We start from the raw sequence: 27,813 nt of genomic DNA on the forward strand, positions 1-27,813 counted from the left end.
CTGGATTTGGTTTTTTTGCAACAAACTCTCACAGATTCTATAACCACCTCCCTTTCCCCCCCCCCTCCAAAAATGTTGCTGAAATTAGCCTCCCACCCTCACCACTGAACAAGGTCATTGGGACTGTGGGATGTTATCATTGAGCCAGGTCCGTACATTTTCCTCCTCTGTGGGCAATGATGCTTCCAGAGAAATTTATTGAATCCCATCATCCAAATCTAATAGTTCCATTTTCCCATGAATGTTTTTAACCTTTTTTTGCTTTCTTGCTCCTGGGGTTTCCTGCACAATCAAAAGGGGTTGCTTTTCCTCAGTTGCTTTTATCACTTATTGTGTCGCAGCAGGTTCTGAACAAACCACCTGCTTTGGTCCTTTGCTCTCCAGCTTGTTATATAGTCAGGGCTGCTTCTACAGGCACAGAAGGATGATTCAGAGATTGAGGCAGACAACTCCCACACGCACATACAGAGCTGCCCCTCCATAATCTCTCTTATTGACAGCTATTTTGTCTTCTTTCCCACTCAAAGCAATTCTCGGCTGTAGTATGCAACAATAATCGTTTTTCTTTGCACATATTTTTTTTCTTCCTTAATGTGTTCCTCCCTATCCTTTCAATGACTTCTTTACACCAGGAGAACCGCTCTTGTCTGTATGTCTCCAATTGTTCTAACCGAGGCTTCCCAAGAACATGAAGCAAACTCCTGGTCCTGACAAAAACCCCTTTTATTAATTTGCTGTGAATTCTGTTCATTCACATCCAGCAAAGTCTTTCAAGGGAGGATTTAAGGTCACAGACCTTATCTGGCTTGGAGAGCTGACAGGCCGATATCTGCAAAACTTGACAAGGAGTCTCGGAGAGTCACAGGCCAATTAAGTGAACTAATTGTCTCCTGCAAACTCCACTCCCCTTTCACTCCTCTTTTATGTCCTATGGGAGAGGCCATTCATCGTCCACCTGTGGCCTTATGCCCAAGTCAACCCCTGTTCTTTAGCTGTTCCCTTCGTCGGGCCACTCTGCGCATGCACACACTGGGAACAGGCTGCATGTGTTCGTCTGCCTCACTGATGTCTGACTCTTAAGGCAGCTGATAACTGGCAAACAGCTATGGCCCCCTCTCTGCCTCTGACACAGAGCCCTCATCAGAGCCTTCACCAGACTCCAGGACTGGCCCATGTTCCTCCCCAACCTCCTCACTGTCCAAATATGCTGCCAGCTCTGCTGGCCACTGGGGGATCACAACACCAATAAAAGACCCAATGGATACTTGTTTCAATCTCTTTTGCCATCTTGTAACACATACCGGTACTTTGTCCGATTCATTATTTCTACGTACAGTTAGTCCCCGACCTAGGACCACGATTGAGCCCCAAATGTCTGCTGCTAAGTGAAACATTTGTTAAGTAAGTTTTGCCCCATTTTACAACCTTTCTTGCCACAGTTGTTAAATGAATCCTTGCAGTTGTTCAATTTGTAACACGGTTGTTCATTGAATCTGGCTTTGCTTGACAGAAGGTCGCAAAAGAGTATTACTCATCACCCCCCTGCAGGATACTGCAACTGTCATAAATACCACGTGACCATGGGGGAGGCTGCAATGGTCATAAGTGTGAAAATCGATCATAAGCCACTTTTTTCAGTGGCGTTGTAACTTCAAATGGTCACTAAACAAACTGTTGTACGTCGAGGACTATATGTACAGTGAAATGTTTTTAAGTCTATATATGCAAGGGTGCATAGCTGCATAAATAGGTATATAGATCCATACATTATAAAGGGATTATTTAGACTGATATTTAGTTATCACAACAAACTTCATTAATTGTTGCTCTTAAAACCATTCAGTATTTTAAGTGGTGCTTCTACAATAATATAATATAATAACAGAGTTGAAAGGGACGTTGGAGGTCTTCTACTCCAACCCCCTGCTTAGACAGGAAAACCTACACCATTTCAGATAAATAGCTGTTCAAGCTCTTCTTAAAAACTTCCAGTGTTAGAGCATTTACAACTTCTGGAGGCCAGTTGTTCCACTGAGTAATTGTTCTAATTATCAGGAAATTTCTCCTTAGTTCTAGGTTGCTTCTCTCCTTGATTAGTTTCCATCCATTGCTTCTTGTTCTACCCTCAGGTGCCTTGGATAATAGTTTGATTCCCTCTTCTTTGTGGCAACCCTTGAGATATTGGAACACTGCTATCATGTCTCCTCTAGTCCTTCTTTTTATTAAAATAGACATACCCAATTCCAGCAACTGTTCTTTATATTATTTATTTATTATTTATTTATTACTTGAACTTATTAGTCGCCCCCTCTCCCCACAGGGACTCGGGGCGACGTACAAAAGTATTATATAGCGTACAGAGGAGGTAAGAATAAATAAATAAGTTACAATACCTAAAAAAGTTAAAACCCCAGTGAAATTAACCCTTAAAAACTAAAATTACCAATTAAAAATGCCCTGGGCTGGAGAGGTTGTAGTATTATGCCAGGTCAGCTAGTCGAAACAGGTAGGTTTTCAGCTTCATACGGAAGGAGCGAAGGTCGGTTGTTGTCCTGATGTCTGGGGGGAGGTCATTCCAAAGGGTGGGGCCCACTACAGAGAAGGCCCTACTCCTGGGCGTCGCCCTCTGGCACTCTCTGGAGGACGGCACCCGGAGTAGTCCCTCTCTGTGTGAGCGGACGGGTCGCAGGGATGTATGGGGCAGGACGCGATCCCGCAGGTAACTATGTTTTAGTCTCCAGTCCCCTAATCATCTTTGTTGCCCTTCTCTGCACTCTTCCTAGAGTCTCCACATCATTTTTATATTGTGATGATCAAAACTAAATGCAGTATTCCAATACATTGCCTTACTTTTTAAAAAAAAGAAGACTTGAACCAACTAGGTCATTTTCACAATAAAGCAACCCAATTGTTGCCTTTTTGTCAACGTATCATTGTCAACAAAATAAAAAATAGGTCTAGCAGCAAAGCCAAATATTTACGCTGAATGCAAAGTAAATTGGAGAAGTGCATTAAAAAAAACTTTAGCTTCACAACACCTCCTTTAGTTTTCATGACCAGAGTGCAGCAAAAGAAAGGTAACAAACAGGTTCTTTTTACAGCTATTGTGCTGTAAAAATTAAGGACCAATAAGTAAATCGGAACACAGTTTTACAGTTTATTACCCAGAAAAAGAAGAACTGAGATGCTCCTCAAATTTAGTGTAACCGGTTGCTAAGCCTGATGGCTTGTATGTGGTCTGAACTTCATTGTGACCCAAGAAATAAATCCAGTTTATGCCTTCCCAAATTCAACTTAGTTTGAAATTCAATTTCCAGTTTCATGCATTGTTTTGAAATATATTACTTAGAAGCAGAGTTCAAAAAACATATGAAATATTCTTAATTTCCTCTTCACGTTCCAAATGTTAAATTTTATCTGCAAATGTAACATTGAAATGCTTTAAACCTCATGGGTTGGTTACTTTGAATTGGATACCACTTAAAAATGCTGCCAAACACTTAATATAACTGCAGATCATCTCCTGATAGAAATAAAATTATCTCTCACATGTCCCATTCTACCTATTCATATATCCATTATAAAAATACCGTTATCTGCATTCCAACATCACAGGCTGAAATGGAACAAGAACTAATTTCAGGATGACCTTAATTGAGTCACTATCTCAGATCACACCTGGCCTTCGAGTATATATAATTTTCCCTAAAATTTTCATAATATATAAACTTTGTTATACATTTTGATCATAAAATGCTATCACAAAAATTCAGAGAAATGCAAATATCAAAGGATAATTGTGTTTCCATCTGTTATTTGGAAAACAACCCAGTTTACATTACAATGCAAATCAGGCCATTTTCTCCCCTCATCACTCAAAAGTAGTTTCCATTTCATTAATGTCTGAAAATACGATGGTAAACCCAAGCTAGTAAATACACATTCTGCTCATGACTTTTTAATCTCTCTCTCTCTCTCTCTCTCTCCCTCCCTCCCTCCCTCCCCCACCTCTCTGATTTATGGTCTATTTTGTCATAGTTTGGTAATGACCTGTTGGAGGACCAGAATGTTATCCATAAATCTCTTGAGCTTGAATCTGCATATATCTGTGCTTATCTGAAGGCAGCATAAAGGGAGCCAGATTTTGGAAGGGCTGTGGCAAGCAGATGCCAGAACAGTAGGCAAGAGCTGGCAAAACATTGAAGAGAACCAAATTCCTGAACGAAGTATAAATAAAAGGGTTAAATAAATTGGCATGGGGCTGAGATGGCCAGACCCAAAAGAGAGAATATATTCCTTCCCAATTCCCATACATTTCCTATGATAGTCCCAGGATACGTTTCACTTTGTATGTTCCACTCTGCTTAATAGATGACTTTACAGATGGGTTATTCCTGGTCCTCCTGTTCTCCTGTCTTGCCATTCCTGACAGTTCACTCAGGGTATCTGTCCCAGGTTTGTAGCCAACAGAATAAGTGCTTACTGAAGGAAGGAGTAGCTGGGGAAAAGACAGGCCATCTTGGAACATTCAAGAATAAAAAGAAAGGCTGAGAGAGATGAATGCTGACAATAGCCTCAGTGCCACAGCAGAAAGGAAAAGACTCCTATAGAAGAATCCAGGAGAGCCTATATCCTGAGCTAATCTGTATGCAGGCTGAGAAAACTATCTTGAAACAGCTAATCTTACAGGAATAAGAACAAAACCTATGGAATGCTTTAGCTTCAAAGGGGAACGTGCTGTCATAAAGCAGCTGCATCTTTTTCCGTTGCAAGGGCTATTCTGTGATTTCAGCCATGTGTTCACAATTTAAGAACAACAAGACAACTGAATGACAAGTGTGATCAGTAACATCAGTTTTGGAGAAGGAAAGAGCGTGCACTTTTTTACTTGAGGGGTTTTAATTGTTCTTCATCATTGCTTTTGTGGTATAATTTGAAAACTACTTCCAGATCCTCGGCAGTCTAAAAATGTTTAACTGAATAATTAAATATTAGGTAGGTCTCACTGTCTGAACCCAAACATCCATTGTCTCTGGAACTTGTTAGCAAGACCTGCATTGCCTACAACAATCTGTCTACAAGCAGTAAGTTACAGCTCAGTATGGTTTCATTTCCAGAAATTTTTTTCTGACATTGCTCAGTGTAGCTCACAATTGTCAGCTGCATGCACTTCATGGTCAAAGAGGCAAAGATGGCAGAGACCATCTGGAAATTCAAAAATAATTCATCAGTAGATTGCTATTGCTCTGCCTAAAAGTCACAGGTATCTTCCTAGTTCTAGTGTTGTTGGTTCAGTTGTTGCTTCAATTGCTAGAAGAGCCACAAAGATGAATAATTCAAATAGGCAATGTAATTCTTGAATCAGTCAATGTTCCAAATTTAATTGTTAGGCGTTATGATTCTGGCTGTTTTTTTTTAAAAAAAGTAGGAATAATCAAATGTGTTCTGTTAATCTATTGATTAAGCAATTAAACTGTCAATTTGCATGAGGATAAAAATTATTTCAGGAGCAAAAAAAGGTTCTTTCTGTTGGTTAATTATGTCCCTATATGCCATATCGAATTTCCTATCTAAATATGTGCTCCCATGACAGACAAAAGAAGAAATGGCTTTCTTTAGGACAATATTTCCACTTGCACTAAGGCAACATTCTCCTCAAGGGAAGGCCGTATTTGAAATGCTAGAGCAGATACAGCAATGCATCTTTTGATTCACAATTCATCGTTTCTCCAATGATTTTATTGAAGATTATATTATACAAAAGAACTATGTACTGTGGAAATACATTAAAAATTATGAAATTTAAGAAGTGTGGAAAGAAAAAAGAAAAGTACATGATAGAAAAAGAAATTTCCCCCTTCATCCCCAGCAAATATAACAACATTAACATCTTAAAATACACCTCAACACTTCTTCATTCCATACTTCATCCCATTCTCTATAAACCCATCTCTATTTCTCCAGATAATTCAGCAAAAGTCCAGTAAGAATTATCAGAGATAGCAACATAAGCATTACAAATTGCCTCTGTTATATCCAAATGGATTCCTTCGTTTTATATTTATATCTCCGCTTTTATTTAAACAAATCCCCATTTCCTCTCTTCAAATAGTCAAGATCCAATCCTAGTAGAAACAAATTACAAAAATAACCACAATCACCCAGTCCCAATTTAAAAAACCCCACTAAACATCACCAGAAATAGCAACTCGATGTTATCAAAAATAGCTTAAGAGTATGGCACACTATATCTATTATGCCCAATTTAAATCTTTCCTTTTATATCTCCATTTCTATTTAAACAAATTCCCCTGTTCCTTCTTTTCAAATAGTCAATGTCCAATCCAGTAACTGTGCAGTGTATTCTGCATTATGATAGACTTTTTGACATGTTCCCCTACACCCATCTATTTCTTGTACCCTTTTAAAATTCTTTTTAGATTTTTGTTTTTATACTTTTTAGCTTTTCTATATAATATTTACTCTGAGGTATCTTTAAGGTTTTTAATTCTCTGTATTCCACCCACCTCCTTACGTTGGTCTTTTATTGTAATAAAGGTTTGATTTGATTTTACTAGTCAGAATTAAATTGAGTAGTTTAGATCCATCCCTGCTACGGGTTTATAGCTCAGATTTTTAATAGCCTCTTGTGCAAATTTTGTGAAACAGTGAAGCTATTACCAGATATGGTTGGACCAACAGGTGATAAATGCAGGCCCAAGGTGGCTATAACTGAGGGCTGAATTGGCTCAAAAGAAATGTAGGTGGTATCCTGAAGAAGTAGAAATGCTGACATTTTGCTGATCATAGTAGCATTCCTTCCCTAACAGAGATCTCAGTGATCTCTGTTAGTGATCTCATGTTTGCCTATGAAGCTAATACAGAGGTAAGCTTCCACAAAGGATCATATCATCAATGGTGGGATTCAGCCAGTTCGCACCACTTCGAGAGAACCGGTTGTTAACTTTCTGAGCAGTTTGGTGAACTGGTTGTTGGAAGAAATCATTAGGGCAAAGAACTGGTTGTTAAATTATTTGAATCCCATCACTGCATATCATCCACCCTAACCAAACTCTAACCCTAACCCCAACCCAACTCTATCCCCAACTCTATCCCAAAAGTCCTAAGTTGCTAAATTGCTACTCTAAAAGATCAGGATAACACAAAATAAATAAGGGGAAGTCCAAACCAAGGACAGGCAACTGTTACCTGATATTTAGGGTTAGGGTTAAAGTCTTTATGTTTCCAGAAGGAAAAGTTATTTATATTTCTTTGTTTAAAAGACAAGTGCAGTAAATACTGTCACCCAGGACAGAGAATGTTTTGATAAGAGTTTCTCTTTTTCTTGTATTACATTAATTCTTGTACATTGGACCAAGTTACGTAACTTTATTTTTTTACAAATTACAAAAATGTTGCATTTCCTTACACTGCATGCTAAAGTAATACAAGTAATCCTCGACTTACGATCATAATTGAGCCCCAAATTGATGTTGTGAAGTGAATTTTGCCCCTTTTACAACCTTTCTTGCCACAGTTTTAAATGAATCACTGCAACTGTTACGTTAGTGAAGTCCTTGTTAAAGTGTATCTGGCTTCCCCATTGAGTGAGCACATCATCCCAGGACACTGCGACTGCCATGAATATGAACCTCTTACCAAGCATCCAAATTTTAATCACATGACCATGGGAAGTCGACAATGGTGATAAGTATGAAAAACAGTCATAAGTCTGTTTTTGGTGATGTAATAACTTCAAACGGTCCTTAAGTGAACTGTTGTAAGTCGAGGACTACCTGTACAAGTGAGACTATGTCAGTTATAATTCTGGCATCCATTTGTGTGCATAAGAGAGAGATTGGTGTGTGAGAAGGAAGAGGAGGAAGCAGGATATTACATGTACATTAAAATAAATTGAGTAAGTTTGTTGAGACTAGAAGCCTACCCTAAGGTTACCGTCAGACCTGGAAGCCATCATTTACATTGGGCCTTCAGGCCTGCCACATTTTCTACTGTGGGAAAATGGGAGGGAGGATTATATAGAGCATGGGTCGTCAACCTGGTCCCTACCGCCCACTAGTGGGATTCCAGGTGGGCAGTGGGGATTTCGGAGGTTAAAACCTCCTTTTGTGCATGTGGGAAGGGGAGGAGTAGAAACTGTTAGCAGAGACAGGCAGAAGCAGAGCAGTTGCAAACACGTGGGAAGAGGAAGGGGAGGAGTAGAAACTGTTAGCAGAGACAGGCAGAAGCCGAGTAGAGCAGTTGCAAAATAGGAGAAAGAAAAGGCAGGAGAGAATTGTTGTTGTCTAATAATAATAAGTGGGCTAACTAGCTCAGCCTTACTTTTGTACATAGCTCTAAGGAAGATTAAAAAAAAGGAGATAAAAAGGAAAAGCACTGTGTGGAGTGAGGATCAAAACATGAGAGTAAAAGTAGTTGTTAAATTGTGAAACAAATTTAGAACCCATGTCTGAAAAAAAGAAATATGCTCGTGGCTATTTACCAGAGTATCTGAAGATGGGTTTCATTGAATCTGTTACAAATAAACAGCTTCCAATGTGTTCACTGTGCCACAAGACATTATAAACTTTATAAAGTTAAAAACATTATAAACATGCATAAAGTAGAAATAAAAAGATAAATGTATGTACATTTCTTTTTTTAAAAAAAACACCCTCCTTTCTAAAAAATATTCCGCACTTGTGCAAAAACTGGTGGGCGGTAAGGAATTTTTTCCATCAAGAAAGATCCATTAGTGGGCGGTAGGTAGAAAAAGGTTGACTACCACTGATATAGAGTATGGGTGATAGATAATCAAAATAACATTATTTCTCAGAAAGTCAAGGTCATAAGGTGACTGGTAGGCATCTCCAGTTTTGCATGGTGCCTGATTGGACCATGTGATGGACATGTTGGTGCTGGGCAGGGACTTGAACTTTCTTTTGGGTGGGTAAAACCTGGAAACCTTTTGGTTTTCCCTGATGTACCAATATGACATCTCTAATAAAATGGAACTTTGAGGAAACTCAAGCCTCAGTCTTTTTTCATTGGGGGTGTTACTTGGAACCCTGACAGTTACTTCATAATCAAATGCAGGTATTGTCCCTTCTGAAAAAAAATGTATCAAGACATTGACCTTGATTCCCAACTATATTATGCATGAGGTAACTCCTTGAGCCATTTCAAATTGTTCTCCGGTGCTGCTAAATACTGAGCAATTCGGTTTCAAGGTGACTTTTTATTTGCAGCCTCGCTTCATTTTCATTCCTAGTTAACAGCATAGCAAGTCACATAGTGGAAAAACCGCTCCAATTTCATCATCAAGACTCTTTTAATAAATGTGGGGTGCTTAATTCTGCATACTTTGTGTTAACGGCATGATTTTCTAGTCAGAGTCTGTAAAGAAAAGATGTCATTTAATGTCACACTCCCCAGTGCCTTAGCAATCTTCAGCTTTGCTTCTAAGGTAGCTTTTGCCCGTTATAAGGAGCACATGTGAATCCTGTTTCGGCAGGCCTTTTTATCACATGTCTGCAAATAGAAATATACTTGCACATTTCTGTTACTGTGCATTAAGTTTCTCTGGGACAAGTTTGAACTCGCATATATGCATTGCTCAATAGCTCACTGTTCAATCAAGAATATGCCTGCTGGTGACACTGGAAAGTATGATATTGGGGACAGAATTACTATTACTCTTGCAGAGGTTGATATGAATCTAGGTAGATGCCCACTGAGGCAGATCTGCTGGCCCAGCCCTGTCTACTGTAACTGCTTTGGGTCTTCTGATTCTTAGGATTTTTCCATCCCAGCCCTGGTGATTAAGGCCTCCAAGTGGAGCTGCTAAGGATCTGAGTTGACACTAGTAGATACAGCCTTCTTTCCCTCCCTCCCTGTTTGCAATAGCTTGTTCATGGTGAAAAATATCATGCCTTGATGCTCTCCTGATCAAATGGCAATGTTCCTTTGTTGTGATCAATCAGAGGACTGCCTCAACTCCTCTCATTTCATAATTGGAATCAGTGGTGGGATTCAATTTTTTTTACTGCCGGTTCTGTGAGCATGGCTTAGTGGGTATGGCATGGCTTGGTGGGCATGGCAGGGGAAGGATACTGTAAAATCTCCATTTCCACCCCACTCCAGGGGAAGGTTACTGCAAAATCCCCATTTCCTCCTGATCAACTGGGACTCAGGATGAAGAGAATAGATGGGGGTGGAGCCAGTCAGAGGTGGTATTTACCAGTTCTCCGAACTACTCAAAATTTTCGCTACTGGTTCTCCAGAACTGGTCAGAACCTGCTGAATACCACCTCTGATTGGAATCTACAATTTTAGCAGGATTCTCTCTCCACCTTTCTTATCCAGTTTAAACTACAGTATTGACTTACATGTACTGCTTTTAGATTATTAATAATTCCAGTGCTGATCACTGGCAATGTTACTTCTTTCTGGAGCCCTTCTTGAAGATGTAGCCTTCTGCACTGATAAAATTTCTGTTTACAGTATTGAATCTATGCTTCCTGTTGCCTGGTAAATGGGAGGACTTGTACCAGTTTTATTAGATGTGGGTTGAAGTATTTGGGAGGCAAAACTGAACATTGGCACACAGCAGGAAAACAAAACAGGCAGTACCACAATTAATAAACGGTAGCAGTAAATGAAAGCAAGACTTGTCAACCAAAGACAAACGACTTTGTCATGTTAGCAGTAGGTAGCAACTTTACTTAGGCTCCACTTCAGACAGGAACAGGAATAAATTCAACTCTGCTTCCTTCAGTGAAAGATCTTGAGTGGGGCTATTTTAGCAGGAAGAGCAGACTTTGGGCTCCTGGAATTCACTGGGTACTGGTTTACTAGAACCCCAACATCTATTAGTCAAAGCCAAGTAACAAATTAGGAGCAGGAAGAATGAAATCAATTATCTTTTATGTGTCATTTAAAAAAATGAGTCTTCTTGAATTTAAGCAGGGCTCAGATTTGAATGCATACATATGCAATTATGTGCAGTAAGCTAATTTTCCATTTTTAACAAATCATCTAGTTGCTTAGGCAGTTCTTTTGTCTCCATCTTTCTATCAGACAGACACACAACCATCACAGTGTAAATTATGTGCCACAGTATGTAAAGACCCACATGAGATAACAGTGAGCTCAATATTATATCCCAGTGTAATTGTATACAAATTATAGGAAAGCAATTTAAATCTCCCATTAGATGTTTAATTACAGAAGAAATATCCTCCCAGTAATCATGAAGAATTGTATATAAATTTGCAGTTATAAGGGAATGTCTCATCTGTCATTCAGTCTGATTGTTTCCTTTGGCCAGGACATCTGTAGGAGGGACTTGTTATGCTCAACCAAAAGACTGAACTGATACCTCACCAAAGCCAAAGAAATAATCCCAATTCCACGTGCAGAGTCCAACTGGTATATGCATTTCTGTCCATGGGTATTTTTTCACCTTGGCTAGCTGCATAAAAAATAATTGACAAAGGACCAACATAATTTCCAATTCTTGATAGGATGAATTGCAAACAGATAATTGGCCATATGGGTGGTGTCCATGTCTACACTGCATATTATACTGTGTGACAATATACTCCTTGAGATAAAATGCCTTACTACTGACTTTTGAAGCTTAATGGTGTGATTGTATTGTCCATAAATGTCTATGCATGGAAACAGAACATCCATTATTGTGATTCATAAAGCAGAGTCCAAGAACACAATAATTTGGCATCTCAAGAATATGCTTGTTTGAGTGCCAACAATTTTTCTGGCTGTTAAAATCTGTGTATGCGAATTGCAGATGTAATGATGAAGTGATTATGGAATGGCTTTGACACAATTCAGTAGAGATCCAGAGATCCAGATCTATTTAACACTTCTTCTGCCAATTAAGTTGGTTATCTCAGGCCTCATATATTCACAGATGGGGAGGGTTTCCAGTAACCTTAGGAATACATATTTATGCATCGTATCCTCCTTGATTTCTAGCCACCTAGTGTCTTAAAGAGCCGTGCTTCTTCACTTTGGTTGTCATTTCTTGCCTGGGAATATGACCGGGGTACATTAGATGCAAGGGTGAGCTCCCCCTCCATATCCTTGTGGTTTCATCATTTTAACGACTGTTGTTTTTAATATTATCTCTTATGTGTGTTAGAGCTGCTGTGACTTGTCAGATAGACTTTCTCCTCTAGTTTGAGCTGCTGAAAGTTGATTTAAAAGTTAGCCTTTAATCATATGATCTGACACAAGCAAAGGAATGTGAATTCAATATTAGACAAACCCTTTAGTTGTTCTTCAAGGTATAAGTGTAGGAAATGTGTCCTAGCACCACAATTCATTACTTGAAGCTACCTCAAGTGTGAAAACCCACATAATGTACTTGCACAATACCGTACCGTGAGGTACCGTCTTTCCAAGTCTTGCTAAAGGATTCATAACATAACATAAATAGCAATTAGTTGTTTGTATTAGGAAAAATGTAGTCACATGATGAATTAATGTCAAGAGCTGCTGTGTTTAGAATAAAGAATGTTCACCTTTGTGTTCAGTTATTCCATGCAGCCAACTGCCTTCCCATAGGCACATAAGAAGTGGCAATATTGTGGGGGAAAACCGTGGGTTGCTTTTTCAACAGAGTGGGTTATGAGAAGGCTGTAAACTAACATAGATAGTGTTTGTAATGGAAAACTATTCTCCTAATCTCCAGATAGAATTAAAGTCCAATGGAACTGCGGAGAACCCAGCTGGGAAGAACTGCCATAGTATGAGAGAACAGGATCTTAAAACTCTCTTTCAACTATCTAGATTACAAAAGCTGCTCTCCTATCAGATTTTCTTAATTCTAAGAGTCTTGTAAACAATAGGTCTTACTGCTCTATGGGTGTACTATACAGAGATTATACTGTAATCCATTGAAATTGTCGTATTTAGCAATGATTTTCACCAACGGGCCATGCTAAGTTCTATTTGTCCTATATACAGTATTCTGTACTTTAAGAATAACTCTTGACTGTAAAATGACAAATTGCAATGCATGCTAATAGAAAATTACATTGGGTCTGCATTGAAAACACCTAAGGGCTCTCTTTAGATATTATCATCGTCATTATCTCCATAATTACAAGCGATAATATTTTTTTAAAAAATACATCCACCAGAATGAGTAATGAAGAACCATTTGTCTAAGCATTTAAAATTAGGAAGGCAGGTTTGATTGCTCCTAATTCCCAAAAGTTAGACTAACGCAGGATGTGAAAATGCAACTGGAGAAGAGATGAAGCAGAAAGTTTCTTCTGGAATGAGAATCAGTTCATCTGACACCACCATTATCAATGCATTGGGGAAATCTTCCCTTTCCAAATCCTTGCCATATGTTTTGGATTGGAAACCAAGCTCCTTTAATTCTTCACTAGAATGGCCCCAAAGTCCAGTGGAGCTGGAGGGAATCCAGTTGGGAAGAACTGCCTTAGGGTGAGAGACAGTTGGAACAAAAATATGGCCTTCAGGTAGCTGGGGTATAAAACTGCAAGCGGAGTCCTTAATTGTGTAGAATTCACAGAAGAAGGGGGTTGGGTTTAAATGAGCTGAACACCTTCCCTTATTATGGAGTATTATTGTGCAGTATGCTTGCAGAATATTTTGAAAAAGATTTTGAAATTGTGTTCATGTTCCAGCATGAGCCAGATGTGACCGGAAACAATGTGTATAGTGTGGGTATATTTAAAGGTTGGATAGGGGACTAATTATCTTCCTAGTCATTGGGATTGTGCAGTTTGTACAGATAGTAAATTCAAAGCAATTTGTCCATAGAGCATACGGAGATGCCAGGTGGCTTGTTCATGCTCATCTCTCAAACAAAAATAAACATTCAATAGCTACTTCATTTACACTTGCTCACTCCTAACAAGAGGCCTGTCTTCTTAGCCTTCATTTGGCAAATGGCAAAGGTTCTTTTGGGTTTGAATCAATGTACAATGCCTTCATTAACCATGGCAATGGACTGAAGAAACAATGCCCAATAGAGCTTTATTTGCAGCTTAGGTAGCATCAATTTGAATGACTTCATTATGCAGAATTAGACAAGTGAATGGGTGCAATTAAATCACCAAATCCAAGGGCACTGCTATTCTTGTAGCTTCCTTTTTTCTCTCTCTTCTTTTGTTGCAGAAAAACCACGGATGAACAGTATCCTCACCTCTGCTACAGAGCCCTATGATTTGTCCTTCTCCAGATCTTTCCAGAACCTCTCGCACCTCCCTCCATCGTATGAATCTGCAATTAAGACTAATCCAAGTAAATATTCTTCTCTGAAGAGATTAAGTAGGTTTCATTTCATTAACTTACTTGTCAGCCTCTGCTTCACTATTTGCTTTCAGCTGCCATTGAAACAGGGGGGGGGGCTGATATTTGGGAGGGGAGGTTTTAGTACAGGGGAGATTGTAACATGGGAGTTTTGTTCTCATCGTCTACTGTGCATGCTGGAGACTAGTGCTTGGTGTTGGTCAAGGCCAACCGTCCTGCATACCAACCTGATGATGCTCCTTGAAGATGAACCTCACATGACACCTAAGGGATTTGCAGATTTGACAGTGGGATGAGGGTTACAGGGGGAGGGGGTTGGTCACATATTGATATGTATGATTTTGCGTGCTTTTGCCTCAGATCTTGCTTTGCTTAGGTGCTATCTTTTCATAACCAGTAAAAGTACACTTAATTCTGCAAAATTGAGTTAAGTGGTTTCTTTGTTGGTTGCTGAGGGAGGCTGGCTTGACAGTAAGAAAGATCTCACTTTCGCATTCATCATGGAGCTAATGCCTTCCAAGGGGAGTGTAAATAAAGCCAAAACATTCGAAGGAATGTCCTACCCAGGCAGCGACCAGGAGGACGACATGGGGGAGGCTGGATTCTCATGTCCCTTGAAGACAGAGCGAATGGCGGATCTGAATTTGGAGGAACGATCCATCTGCCCCAGGTGGTCATTGGGAGTGGGACAGAAATATGACCCTGAGGAAATTCTGGCTGGTGTTACCAAAAGGTGACATCAGCAACCAGCAGCTCCTTGGCAGGACACCGAGGAGAAGAACCTTATGATGTCCCAGGCTAGGAAACTCTTGGGAGAGGTGACCTTTACGCAAGAGTGGTCCTGAAAGAGAAGCTGATCTTCCAGACCTAGAGGAGAGAACTGCAGAAGCCCTGTTCCACCCAAGGGGGCCCTGGGGGCAGACAGTGGAGCTCATCAGGATGGGGAAGCCCCAGCAGCAGTGGCAGCAGCCGCGAGAGCCCTTCCAAGAGGAGGACACACACACCCCGCAGATGCCGGATGGCAAAAGTTTCTCACTTGGTGTGAAATTTGGAGGTGACCCAAAGGAACTAGGATGTTTCCTGGTCCAAGTTTGGAATTTCATGCAACAGTTCGGAGAGGATCCCCCCACAGAAGAAGCCAAGGTAAGAGTTGTTACCATGGCACTGGAAAACAAGGCAGCAGCATGGATGGTTGCCCTGCATAACAATGACTCCTCCCTGCTGAGAGACTATAATAGGTTTATGGCCGCCCTGAGGAAACACTTTGATGACCCGCTCACTGAGCAGAAGGCCAGAACCAGAATGAAAACCCTTACCCAGGGGAAGAACCCAGTGGCTGATTACATACAAGAGTTTCGTGAATTGTCCGTTTATATGCGGGGGTTGGTCGGAAGAAGCTTTAATGGACAGTTTTATGGATGGCTTAAACCAAGATATATACCAAAACTGTGTGAACAGCCCCCCCCCCCGGTAACTTGCAACACTGGTACAAATTGGCAGCAGACGTGGAGATCGATCAAGTACTGCGAAGACAGTGAGAAAGAGAAAGCTACCCCTCCCAACCCCCCAAAAGGAACTCTGAAAGGAGGAAAAAGTTGGTCTACAAGCAAGCCCCGGTCTACCACCTGCTTCCGTTGTGGAAAGGAGGGGCACCAGGCAGCACATTGTCGCTCCAAGAATGGCCCAAATCCCTCTGCCGGGGGGGAGAGGAAACCAGACAAACAACCTGGGAAAAGGAGGGACACCGCCATGAAAGGGGTGGGACCTGTTGCGCAATTCCCTCCCATCCCAAGAGAAGAAGAACCATCCTCCTCATCGGGGGAAAGTGAAACCGAATCCAATGACAACCGTCTGGTAAGTTCCCAATCGGGCCCCATGACCATCCCAGTGGAACTTAAAGTGCCCTCTACTGTCGCCAGAAATGCTGGGCCTTTTAGACTCGGGATGCACACGTTGCATTGTTAGCCCGGAAGTGGTAGAAAAAATGGGCTTGAAACTGAGAACTTTGAAAGTCCTCATTGCTTTTTGCCAGCTAGATGGGTATATAGCTGGGGGGGCTCCCGCCCATTTTGTGACTGAACCTGTAGACATGTGGATGGAAGATCACCAGGAAACATTAAGTTTCATTGTGGCACCGGGGATGGACCGGCCTCTCATACTGGGCTTACCCTGGTTACGTAAATGGAATCCACACATCAACTGGAAGAAAGGGTAGTTGCTCATCCGATCCACTAAACCACCTGAGGGAGAAGGGAGGGTTTCCAATATTACCAACACTGAACCTAACCTAGCGGCCGCGGTGCAGGAAAATATTGAGGATGAGGAGAAAATCCCAAAGGAACATTGGGACCTAAAGGACGTTTTCAGTGAAAAATCCTCTGATAAATTACCCCCCTCACCGTGCGACGGATTGCAGCATTGAGATCCTCCTAGGAGTAAAACTTCCAAAACCCCAGATTTACTCAATGACCCCATGCAAAATGGAGGAATTACAGAAGTTTATTGACAAAAATTTGAAAAGGGGGTTTGTTGAACCTGCTAGGCCACATGTGGCTGCCCCTGTGTTGTTTAGAGAAAAGAAAGATGGCTCCTTTCGTTTCTGTGTTAACTACAAAAATCTTAACAGAGTGTGCGTGGAAAATCTATACCTCCTCCCTCTGATGAAGGATATGTTGGCGCAATTGGGTAAAGGGAAGATCTTCATGAAATTGGACCTAAGAGAGGCCTACTACAGAGTCAGAATCAAAGAGGGAGATGAATGGAAAACTGCTTTCAACTGCCCACTCGGGTGTTTTCAATTCAGAGTACTCCTGTTTGGCCTACAGGGGGCGCCAGCTGTTTTCATGCAATTAATAAATGAAGTTTTACATGAACACCTGTACAAGGGCATGATGGTCTACCTAGACGACATCCTTATCTACATGGAAACACATGATGAACATGTGACTTTAGCGCGATCAGTACTCAAGAAACTGTGGGCCGCAGAACTTTATGCCAAATTGTCTAAATGTGAATTTCATCAAGAGAAAATTGATTACTTGGGCAACTGCATCTCCCAGAACGGCATCGAGATGGACCCAGCGAAAGTCCGGGCTGTAACTGAGTGGGCACCTCCTCGCATCCACAAACAATTACAAAGTTTTTTGGGATTTGCGGATTTTTATCGTCAATTTATCCCCTCGTTCGCCAGCATTGCTCTGCACATTACAAATCTCCTAGTCAAAATGGGAGGCCAAGCCCAGACCAGGTAAGCCCTTGAATTGGACTATGGAGTGTCAAGCCGCTTTCGAAAAATTAAAGCATCTCTTTGCAGCTGAACCTGTTTTGAAACACCCAGATATGGAGGCACCATTTATCGTTCAAGCTGATGCCAGTGATGTGGTGGTGGGGGCAGTATTACTTCAAACGAACGCTGATGGAAAATTGCAGCCATGCGCTTACACCTCTCATAAACTGACAGAGATGGAGAGACGATGGGCTATATGGGAAAAGGAAGCTTTTGCGGTCAGATAGGCTTTGATGACCTGGCGACATTTCCTAGAAGGGGCGAAACACCCTTTTGAAGTATGGATTGATCATAAAAATTTGGAAGCATTGAAGACCCCACATAAGCTATCTCCTAAACAGGTGCGTTTGGCACAATTTCAACCATTTCAACTTTACCATCAAGTACATTCTGGGGGGGAAGAACTTCATGGCTGATGCTTTGTCTAGGCTTCCCCAATACAACAGCTCTAAGCTGAGTGTAGTTCACCCAGTCATCCCAGCAAAAAGTCTAGCTGCCCTGGTGATTACTAGAAGCCAATGCATTTCAAATTTAGAGGTCACAACGGACCTCATGTGCAAACTCAAGGAAGGCCTTGAGTCCGATGACTGGTTCAAGGAACATTCAAACGAATGTACTATGAAGGATGGACTGGCTTGGGTAGGGGCTAAATTATATGTTCCTGCTAACCTGAAAACTATTGTTCTTCAACAGGCCCACGATTCAAGAATGGCAGGCCATTTTGGATATGTAAAGACTTTATATCTGGTTAAGAGGCAATTTTGGTGGCCTTCATTGAAAAAAGACATTGAGTCCTACATAGCCAGTTGTCCCATTTGTGCTGCCGCAAAGCGACCACCAGGAAAAACGCAGGGCCTTCTCCAAGGTGTGGCCCTCTCTGAGGCCCCATGGAAGGAGATATTGATGGGACATTGTCAAATTGCCAGAGAGTCTGGGAAATACCGTGATTTGGGTAATCACCGACCTGTTTTCCAAACAAGTTCATTTTGTACCCTGTTCCAAAATCTCATCAGCTAAGTTGTTAGCTAAGTTGTTTATTTCACATGTATACCGGTTACATTGAGTGCCTGAATGCATAATTTCGGATAGGGGGGTCCAGTTCACTTCCCTCTTCTGGAAGGAGTTTCTGAAGTTAATTGGCTCCACCAAGGGGCTAAGCTCTGCCCACCATCCTCAGACTAACGGGGCTTGTGAATGGACTAATTCTGTTTGGAACAGTACCTCCAGTGTTTCATCAATTATCAGCAAGATAACTGGGCTGAACTGTTACCATATGCTGAGGTGGCATACAACTCTGTGCACAGCAGTACCGGCTTGACCCCCTTTAGAGTTGTGTTTCGGCAGGACTTTGTACCAATTCCTGAGTTGCCTCGAGAAAAGCCACAAATTTTGTCCCTCTCCAAGTGGAGTGACTAGCCTCGCCAAATTTGGTCCATGACCCGAAAGGCGTTGGAGGCTGCTCAAGAAACAGGCTGACAAAAAGAGGGTGAAGCAAAGGGAATACAAAGTAGGAGATGGAGTGTTTTTGTCAACCAAGTTTCTACAAACCACCCAGAAATCAAAGAAGCTGGGGCCGAAGTATGTCGGTCCTTTCCCTATTGTGAAAATCATTAATCATGTTTCTGTATGATTGGAGTTACCAAAGCATCTTCAGCAGATTTATACAGTGTTTCATGTAAACCTATTGAAGCCAGAGCACACTTCTTCTTTTCGTGCGCCCCTACCTGCACCCCCTACCCCTCTTCTTGTTGAGGGAGACAACATTTTGAGGTTAAGGAAATCTTGGACTCCAGGAAGCATAGGAATCGATATCTAGTATCCTGGAAGCATTTCCCCCCCTCCCAGGCTGAGTGGGTTGATAAATCTCATGTTAGAGCTCCTAGACTCTTACGGAAGTTCTACGCCAACTACCATGATAAGCCTTGATCATATTTGAAATGTACATATCTTGTGTTGTCTTTTTTATTGTTTTATTTTCTTGCAGGGATGACTTCTTTTCCTGAAGGAGGGCCAGATGTCAGCCTCTGCTTCGCTATTTGCTTTCGACAGCCATTGAAACGGGGAGGGGGGGCTGGTATTTGGGAGAGGAAGTTTTAGTACAGGAGAGATTGTAACATGGGAGTTTTGTTCTCAACGTCTACTGTGCATGCTGGAGACTAGTGCTTGGTGTTGGTCAAGGCCAACCGTCCTGCATACCAACCTGATGATGTTCCTTGAAGATGAACCTCACATGACACCTAAGGGATTTGCAGATTGGACAGTGGGATGAGGGTTACCAGGGTGAGGGGGTTGGTCACATATTGATATGTATGATTTCGCACGCTTTTGCCTCAGATCTTGCTTTGCTTAGATGTATACATTTTATACCTTTCATGTTTATACTTTTATACATTTTAATATATTTCAGAAGGCCAAAATTAGACTATTATCAATGGGCAAAAATACAATTTTATTAAACAGTACTTGAGATCAATGATTATGAGAGCAATCAAATAATAGCCAGTTGATCATCAATGTGAAGTGTAGCTGGAAAAATATCTGAGGCTATAATGGAAAACAATACAAAGGGTCTCCTAAGTTATGACACTTGTGAGAATCTTCAGTTTAGTGATAGAAGGATGAAGAGGGAGTTCCAAAGAAGAAGAAGAAGAAGAAGCAGGAGATTTCAAGAAGTGATTCACTTTAATGGACCATACACATAGTTCAGCAGAAAATGAAGATGTAGCATTAACTCTCCTTGCTACAGCAAATAACGAGAAATGTTCAAGTCTCCCTGTTAGAGCACAAAAGGCATAAGATTTGAGATGTAGCATTCACAAACATACACAGATGCTAAAACGGTTAGGTTCCTGAACATGTTATACGGGGCACAGCTTATTTAAGGGATAAAGAAAGAGGCTGCCTCCTTGATAAGAAAGCAGGAAAAGAATCAGGGAGGGAGACAGAGATTCAGAAAAAAAGAAATTACCTTTGGAGTTGTGCTGGGCTAGTTTTGCCAGCTTAATAAGTTGCCTTAGCTTCTTTTGGATATAAACATAAAGCAGAGGCTGTGATGAAAGAGAGAAGTGTTCGAGTTAGTTATACAGTTTATCTACTGTCTCCTTCCTCAAGAACTCTCTAAGCTATTTCCTCTTATTTTCTTAAATGTTTGCGAGCCACTTTTATAATTTCCTTGAGGAAATGTTTCAAATAAAATTAAATCCAATGAAATAATCACAATGGATCTGATGCAGGAATGATTTCTATGACTCTTGCCCCTTTGTTGATATCCATAATTTTACAATCATTTCCTCAGAGGATAGACAGAATTAGGACAATCCGTAAGGTAAAGGTTACCCTGGCATATATGTGCTAGTCGTTCCCAGCTTTAGAGGGATCATCTCTGTTTCAAAGCCAAAAAGTCAGTGCTGTCCGAAGACATCTCCGTGGTCATGCGGCTGGCATGACTAAATGCCAAAGGTACACGGAACGCTGTTACCTTTCCACCAAAGTGGTCCCTATTTTTCTACTCATATGTTTACATGCTTTCGGTCTGCTAGGTTGGCAGAAGCTGGGACAAGTAACGGGAGCTCTCTCCATTACATGGCGCTAGGGATTTGAACCACCAAACTGCCAACCTTTCTGATCAACAAACTCGGTATCTTAGCCACTGGGCCACCACCCTTAGAACAATTCATAGGGGGTTGCAAATATCTTTTCCTGAATTTTAATAATGGGAAGAATTTGCCACTGCTTTTGCCAAACTGAAATGGAGACATTATTTTGAACTGTAGATTGTTTCTACCTAACACGTTAAAGCTTTGAGTTATTCCCCTTGTTGATAATCCAACATACCAAGGCTACCATATGTTTTCCTATAGAACTAGTTTTATTACAATGGGTACATTACAACAAAGAAAATGAAGACTTAGCCAAGAAGAACAGAAACTCTTTCTACTTGAACAATCAAATTAAATACAATTAATTCTAACACTGCCTCTATTTTCTAATTCTTTGTTTCTCTTCTGCAAGGAAAAAAAAATAGAAAACGGATTTCAAAAGATAAAGATTAAACCCCCAAAATCTGACAATATTGGAAAGACAGAAAAAAATCTGAATTTGGAAAGATTTTTCTAACATAAAACTAAAAGAGTTGTATGCCACCCAGAGTCATTTTCCAGCAAATGGAGAGCAAATTGAGAGCTATATAAATGTGATTAATAAATAAGTTTATGAAACTCATTATTAATGAAGAAAGGTTGCATTTTAAAAAGTCACATTGTAGGCAAAGCAAGGATATACAAGTATTGGGGTTGGCATTTGGTTTGGTTGATGGCATTTCCTCTAGACAAAGAACATTGAGAGAGAATTTGGGTATTTGCTTACTTGCTTGTCAAAATGACTTGCCAGACATACCAAATGCAAATATCCTTCTGTTAAACTTGCAATTGTCTTCTATAAAATTCAACAATCAATTTTGAAAATGGGGAATCTGGGAGGATCTTCTAACAATCTTGGACTGACAATATCATACTTGAGTCCTTTAAATAGCATTTTACTCATAGCTTGACCCAAGAAGTGCAACAAATCTGGTGGGAATAAAGTAAGAAGGATAATATCTGTAGGCACCCACGTTGAGGCTCCAGGCTTTAAGATATATGCCGCCTTCAGGTTGATCATTCATTCATTCTTTCATTCATTAAATCACTCATTCATTCATTCTATTTAATTTGAATGCCTCCTGATCTTAACCAACTCTGGGTTGCTCCCAACAACAGAATAAAATAAAAACAAGATACAAAACAATTAACCAGAGGAGTTGCTGTTTCTACTTTGTAGTCTTGACAGCTATATTTTTATTACAGAAATGCTGTTTCAAAAGGATGCTTTGCTTCAGTTATGATTTTTTTTCAGAGACACATTTGCTTCACAATCCAATGCACCCCTTCGCTCCACAGTTCTGGAAGTTAGAGCTGCAGGCGCAACACATCTTGAGAGTGCAAACTTGGCAAGATCTGGTCCCTTTGGTGTGCGCTAAGTACCGAGTGCAGCATAGTCCCATATTGAAATGTGTTTGAATATTAGTAGCTTGGGTTGGTACCTAAGCTGTTGGTTTGAGCTCCGAGTTTGACAGTTTGGTTGCAAACGTTTTGTCACCATTCAAGTAGATATCCTCAGTGCATTTTGAATTGTGAGCAATTCAAATTTGGACTATTTAAAATGCACTGACGATGTTGCCCCAAACGGTGACAAAACATTTGCAACTAAATTACCAAGCTCGGAGCTCAAACCAACATCATAGTCCCATACTGATTGGACATCAATTCAAATGAAAGGGTGTAGTTCCCAAGTACTTTGCTTACTGCCTTGACACCCATTTCATATATTGATTATTCCGAAAAAAGATGTGGTATCCCCCCCCTTTTTTTTTTTAACTTTCACCTCTTCTCCCAGCCCTTTATTTTATCTTTCAATTTCTCTTCTCTATGTAGCTGAAAAGGACGCAGAGGAATATTACTCTCGAAAGAGGCACCTTCCAGACTTAGCAGCAAGGGGGACCCTCCCTCTCAACGTCATCCAGTTATCCCAGAAACAAGTCAGCCAAAGGGACCGGCCACGCCGTGTAATGCGGGCCATGTCCCAGGACCGGGTGTTGTCCCCAGAGAGAATCATGCCTGAGGACTTCAGTATGTCTTATGAGCATATCCTCTCAGATGAACAGCTGTTGTCTACTGAGCGTCTTCATTCCCAAGATCCTCTGCTTTCTCCAGAACACTCAGGTTTTGGAGAGCAGTCCATGTCACGAGCCTTGTCCCACTCAGATGTCTTTGTTTCAACACCTGTCTTGGATCGCTACCGGATGACTAAGATGCACTCCCATCCCAGTGCCTCAAATAACTTGTACAACACCTTGAGTATGAACCAAACCTCAGCCAAGCGCCAAGCATTTGCCTCCCGGCGACACAACACAGTGGAGCAGCTGCACTATATCCCAGGACACCACCACCATTATCGCACAGCCAGCAAGACAGAGGTGACTGTTTGATCAGAGACACTGTGTTCCTTGTAGATAATTCATGTGGACCAGATGGTTCAGTGCCGTATACTGCAGCGGCCTTATGGCCAAGATAACCTCTAAGACAGACTCTTCCAACAGTCCTGTCGGTATTGTCTTGAACATTCATTTTCATGTTATTGACAAAAAAGGGGAGGAAGAAGAAAACCTGAATAAGGAGAGATTATATACATGAAGTTTTCTGACATGCTCAGTTTCTGTAAAAGAAAGCCATGCTAGTGATGGCTTCTTTCACAGGCTCACTAACACCATTATTTTTCATGTTTACTAAGTCGGGCTATTACTTTTATAACCTTTATGACAAACAATCTTGCAAAATTAGCAGAATATGACACTAGTTCAGGTTTCTCTCTGGCACAGTGAAAATATATTACATTACAGTACTTGCTAGATGCTGCATCTTACCAAGAGTGTCCAACAAGTGTTTTTGCTGAGTTCTATTCCAACTGTATGTCATCCACCTGTTAGAAGATAATACATTTCCATGTGAGCATAATTTTTCCTGGTTTGGAGAGAAATTGTAGTGTCAGACAATATTAACTAGCTTAACAGAATTCAAGACAAGTGGTTGCTGTGGTTAAGAAACCACTTAGTTTTATATATCATTGCCAAGTATACAGTACATAAACCCAGGAGTGTCATGATTGCAGTAGGTACAATAAATAAACAAATAGCAGAAACTACGCCAGTGCCTAGAGATAAACAGTCCCAGATGCAAGAAGGTGTGAGAAGGGTTTAATTATAAGCACAACTATGCTAAGAGTGTTTGCCACCATCCCCCTTTTCATTTATATTCTAAATTTTCAACATTCGAATGTATCTATATATAAATTATTCTCTCTCTATTAACAAGAGTGTCAAATCACCCATTTTCAATGGGCAGTGTATCATTTTTATGTCCAGAATATAATTCAGAGATCCAGCAAGATATATGGAGTAGGTTTGGCTCAACTAGCATTCCATGAACATACAATTTAGGCTTGGTTTCTTGCCAGACCACAACTTTTACCCAACTGATCTTGGGAGTTCCTTGTTTTACACATTTTCTTTAAAAGAATAATCATCCTAAAGCCTTCTCACAGTGAAATGATATCTTTGAACTGCCAGATTCTTTTTTTCTTTGTCTTAATCCCATCCATCAAGTGAGATGCTCAATCATCTCAAATACCAATTTAGCATATTGTACAGCCATTATACAGTGGTAATTAGACACTGGGTGTCTGTAAAGTCTTTCAAATAAATGTTTATAGATCCAGCATTTGTTGGATTTTGTACAGTCGGAAGAGATATTCTAATGAACATATTCCTAGAGACACAAATGTTCCTACCTGGCCCTGGTCTCTGCCCCTAAAAAAGCTAGAAGGTCTGTGTGAATCTCAAAAAATGTTGCTTTGTACCATTATGTACTTGTATCCTCAAATTACAGGAATATTGCCAGGTTTGCCCAGTAGCAACTGGATATCTTGCATCAAATGGGATTCCACAGAGCTTCACACGATCCAAATAGGTACATTGATCAAATATTGATATACTTTCTCTGGACAGAGATCCTTCATCCAATTTTTCTTCAGGTTCTCACAGTGTTTTTCAAAGAAACAAACATGTAAATAGTAATACTTGTCCCTTTTTTTTTAGTAATATGACTTTGTTTACAGCACCAGCAAGAAGTAGCCAAAGGACAGTTTTTGCTGGCATACGTGATGTTTGTAGACCACAGACTGGAGCCATACGAAACACTGTGCTTTGCTTAACAGAAACTGGGCTAAGAGGGGGAAATGATAGTGCCTACCATAATTGGCTCTCTGCCTTCGAGTGACAGATGTGAGTTTTGGAGGACTTCTCATTAACTGTAATGCATGTAAGGAAAGCCACAGGAAGGTGGCAACAATTCTCTGAGTGTTCTGGAATTTGTACTATTTTCTGCCCTCGGTGTAGCTGTTTCCAAACATCTCTTGGCTCTGTATGATATGGATAATACAATGTCTGCGATTGACACACATAGCATTGTTCCCCAGAAGCATAAGAGCACTGCATTATCTGGCATGAAAAGCCAGTTGTGTAGGTGTTTTGCTTCAATCTTCCTCTGCATAAACTGTGAGAGTATTAGCTACATGGATTAACCTGATATCTGAGAAAAGAGTCTCTGGCCTTCCACTTGTTGAAGCAGTGGGCAAAAGATCCACTCAGTCATTATAATGTTGCAAAGATTTCATATCATCTTTTCCAGCAGGGGTGGTTTTCTGTAGCAATTGTCTTAAGTCTTTCACAACCTCCAACAAGAACAAGCAGACCTTGTCCTTTCAGCAACTAACGTGTTCTGTATGAATCACCAGCACACCTCTCCTTATGGGTTCTCTGATGACACTGTAAAAGAGACATGGGGGTACCCTGTGTGTTAGGGTATTGCTAGATCAGTTCTGCCTGGAATTTGATTTAAAAATTAGTTTGATGTATTGAGAAATTTTGCTAAGGTCACAGCTGGACTGAACACTCTTTTCTTAAATCAAGGGTCATAAATAACCTTGAATGGTACATTTCAAGACTGACAGGGAAAAACATGGAACTGCAAAAAAAGAAAATAGACAAAGCCTGGTCAAAACAAATCATCTGCAAAAAAAGCAAATCCATCTGGAGTATTTCCAAACTATTCATTTTTCCTACACTTTATCAATTAATTTGAGATTTAGCCCATATTCTGAAGCTCTTTGCCACATAGAATTAGAATAGAATAGAATTAGAATTGAATTGAATTCTTTACTGGCCAAGTGTGATTGGACAAACAAGGAATTTGTCTTTGGTGCATATGCTCTCAGTGTACATTACTCCTTCATACTACGATGTGAGCAGATCGTATTATTTTAACGTCTTCATAGGGTCTTCTATTTAACACTATCTCAGCTGGAGGTTAATCTTTAAATGTGATTGACTCATCAGACTATTGGAATGGAATGACTGATCTTCCATATCACTTGAATCATGCAGACCCAATATAATAATCTCAGAACGATGTAAGTAGGCAGGTTTTGCTTATCCAATTTTTTTTCAACTTCTCAACACGAAGCAAGGACTTGATGAAAAGGACAGTTAGGAAGGAATTAAATGGAATTGCTTGTCCCACAGAGTTTAACAAAACCTCCTCTCTACTAAATAATTTCCACAAAGAATTTGAGGTGTTCTTCAAAAATTCACAGAGAATTTTGAAGGGAGGAGGGAACAAGAAAATAGGATGCAGTCCTAAAAAGAACTGGATGTTTGTTTGTTTTAATTGCCTCCATTGAACTATAGGACTGAAAAAGGCAAATCCATTTTAGTTTGAAAAGCAGTTTGCTCAAGCTAGGAGCTGCAAGGCAAACATCAAAGACAGCTGGATTGGGTTACATAATACCCCACCCCCAAGTCAATCAGCCAGTCCACCTTGTTTGGTGTGTTTGACTCAGAGTTGGCATCAACAAGCATGCCAACTGTCAGAACCAGTGGAAAGTGTTATGGTATGAAAGTTATTTACAGCACTTGTGTTTTTAAAAGTGTGGGATTGTTGGCCTTTTTAAAAAAATATACCCACCTTTTCTAAAAATTTCCAGATGGTTTACACCAGGGGTGTCCAAACTTGGGAACTTTAAGACTTGTGGACTTCAACTCCCAGAATTCCCCAGCCAGCATGGCTGGCTGGGGAATTCTGGGAGTTGAAGTCCACAAGTCTTAAAATTCCCAAATTTGGACACCCCTGGTTTACACTATATCAATAGTGCCAGAAAATGTATGAAGAACATTGATTATTCCTACATTGCAGCAGAGTGAGCAGAATTAGGTTTGGTTGGGAAATTGCTGGGTATTTTGGCGGGAATGTGTAAATGCTGCTGACTCCCCCTTTTCCAATTACAGCCACAGCTAAAAAGTTGCTGAAAAAGAACACTTGGGGAAATCCTAGAGATGAATTATGGGTGCAAGACTTGCTACCAATCACCAGCTATGTGATTGCGCTGTTCCATATTCATGCCTCATCTCCTTATCTCAGCCCTTGTTTTGCACCAGTCTTGGTTAGTGTCCCCTAAAGTGTATCATTGGAAAACAAAGGGAATCTTGCACATCTCAGGTCTTGCACAGTGCAGTTTTGGCTATAGCTAGTGCGGAGAATCTAAAGCTCTCCAGATAGCATAGG

General features: G+C 40.6%; 1 protein-coding gene across 1 annotated transcript in view; it reads left to right on the forward strand.

Moving 5' to 3' along the window:
- The window catches only part of SHISA6 (shisa family member 6), a 357,081-nt gene extending 329,828 nt beyond the window's left edge, over nt 1-27,253 (forward strand). The window contains exons 6-7 of the mRNA XM_081937165.1: nt 14,179-14,331; nt 23,071-27,253. Coding sequence (XP_081793291.1) covers nt 14,179-14,331; nt 23,071-23,624 — 707 coding nt within the window. The 3' untranslated portion in view covers nt 23,625-27,253. The remainder of the gene's footprint in view (nt 1-14,178; nt 14,332-23,070) is intronic.
- Nucleotides 27,254-27,813: the final 560 nt, after the last annotated feature.

The sequence above is a fragment of the Natrix helvetica genome (genome assembly GCF_964273705.1).
Source record: "Natrix helvetica genome assembly, chromosome: 1".
Lineage (NCBI taxonomy): Eukaryota > Metazoa > Chordata > Lepidosauria > Squamata > Natricidae > Natrix > Natrix helvetica.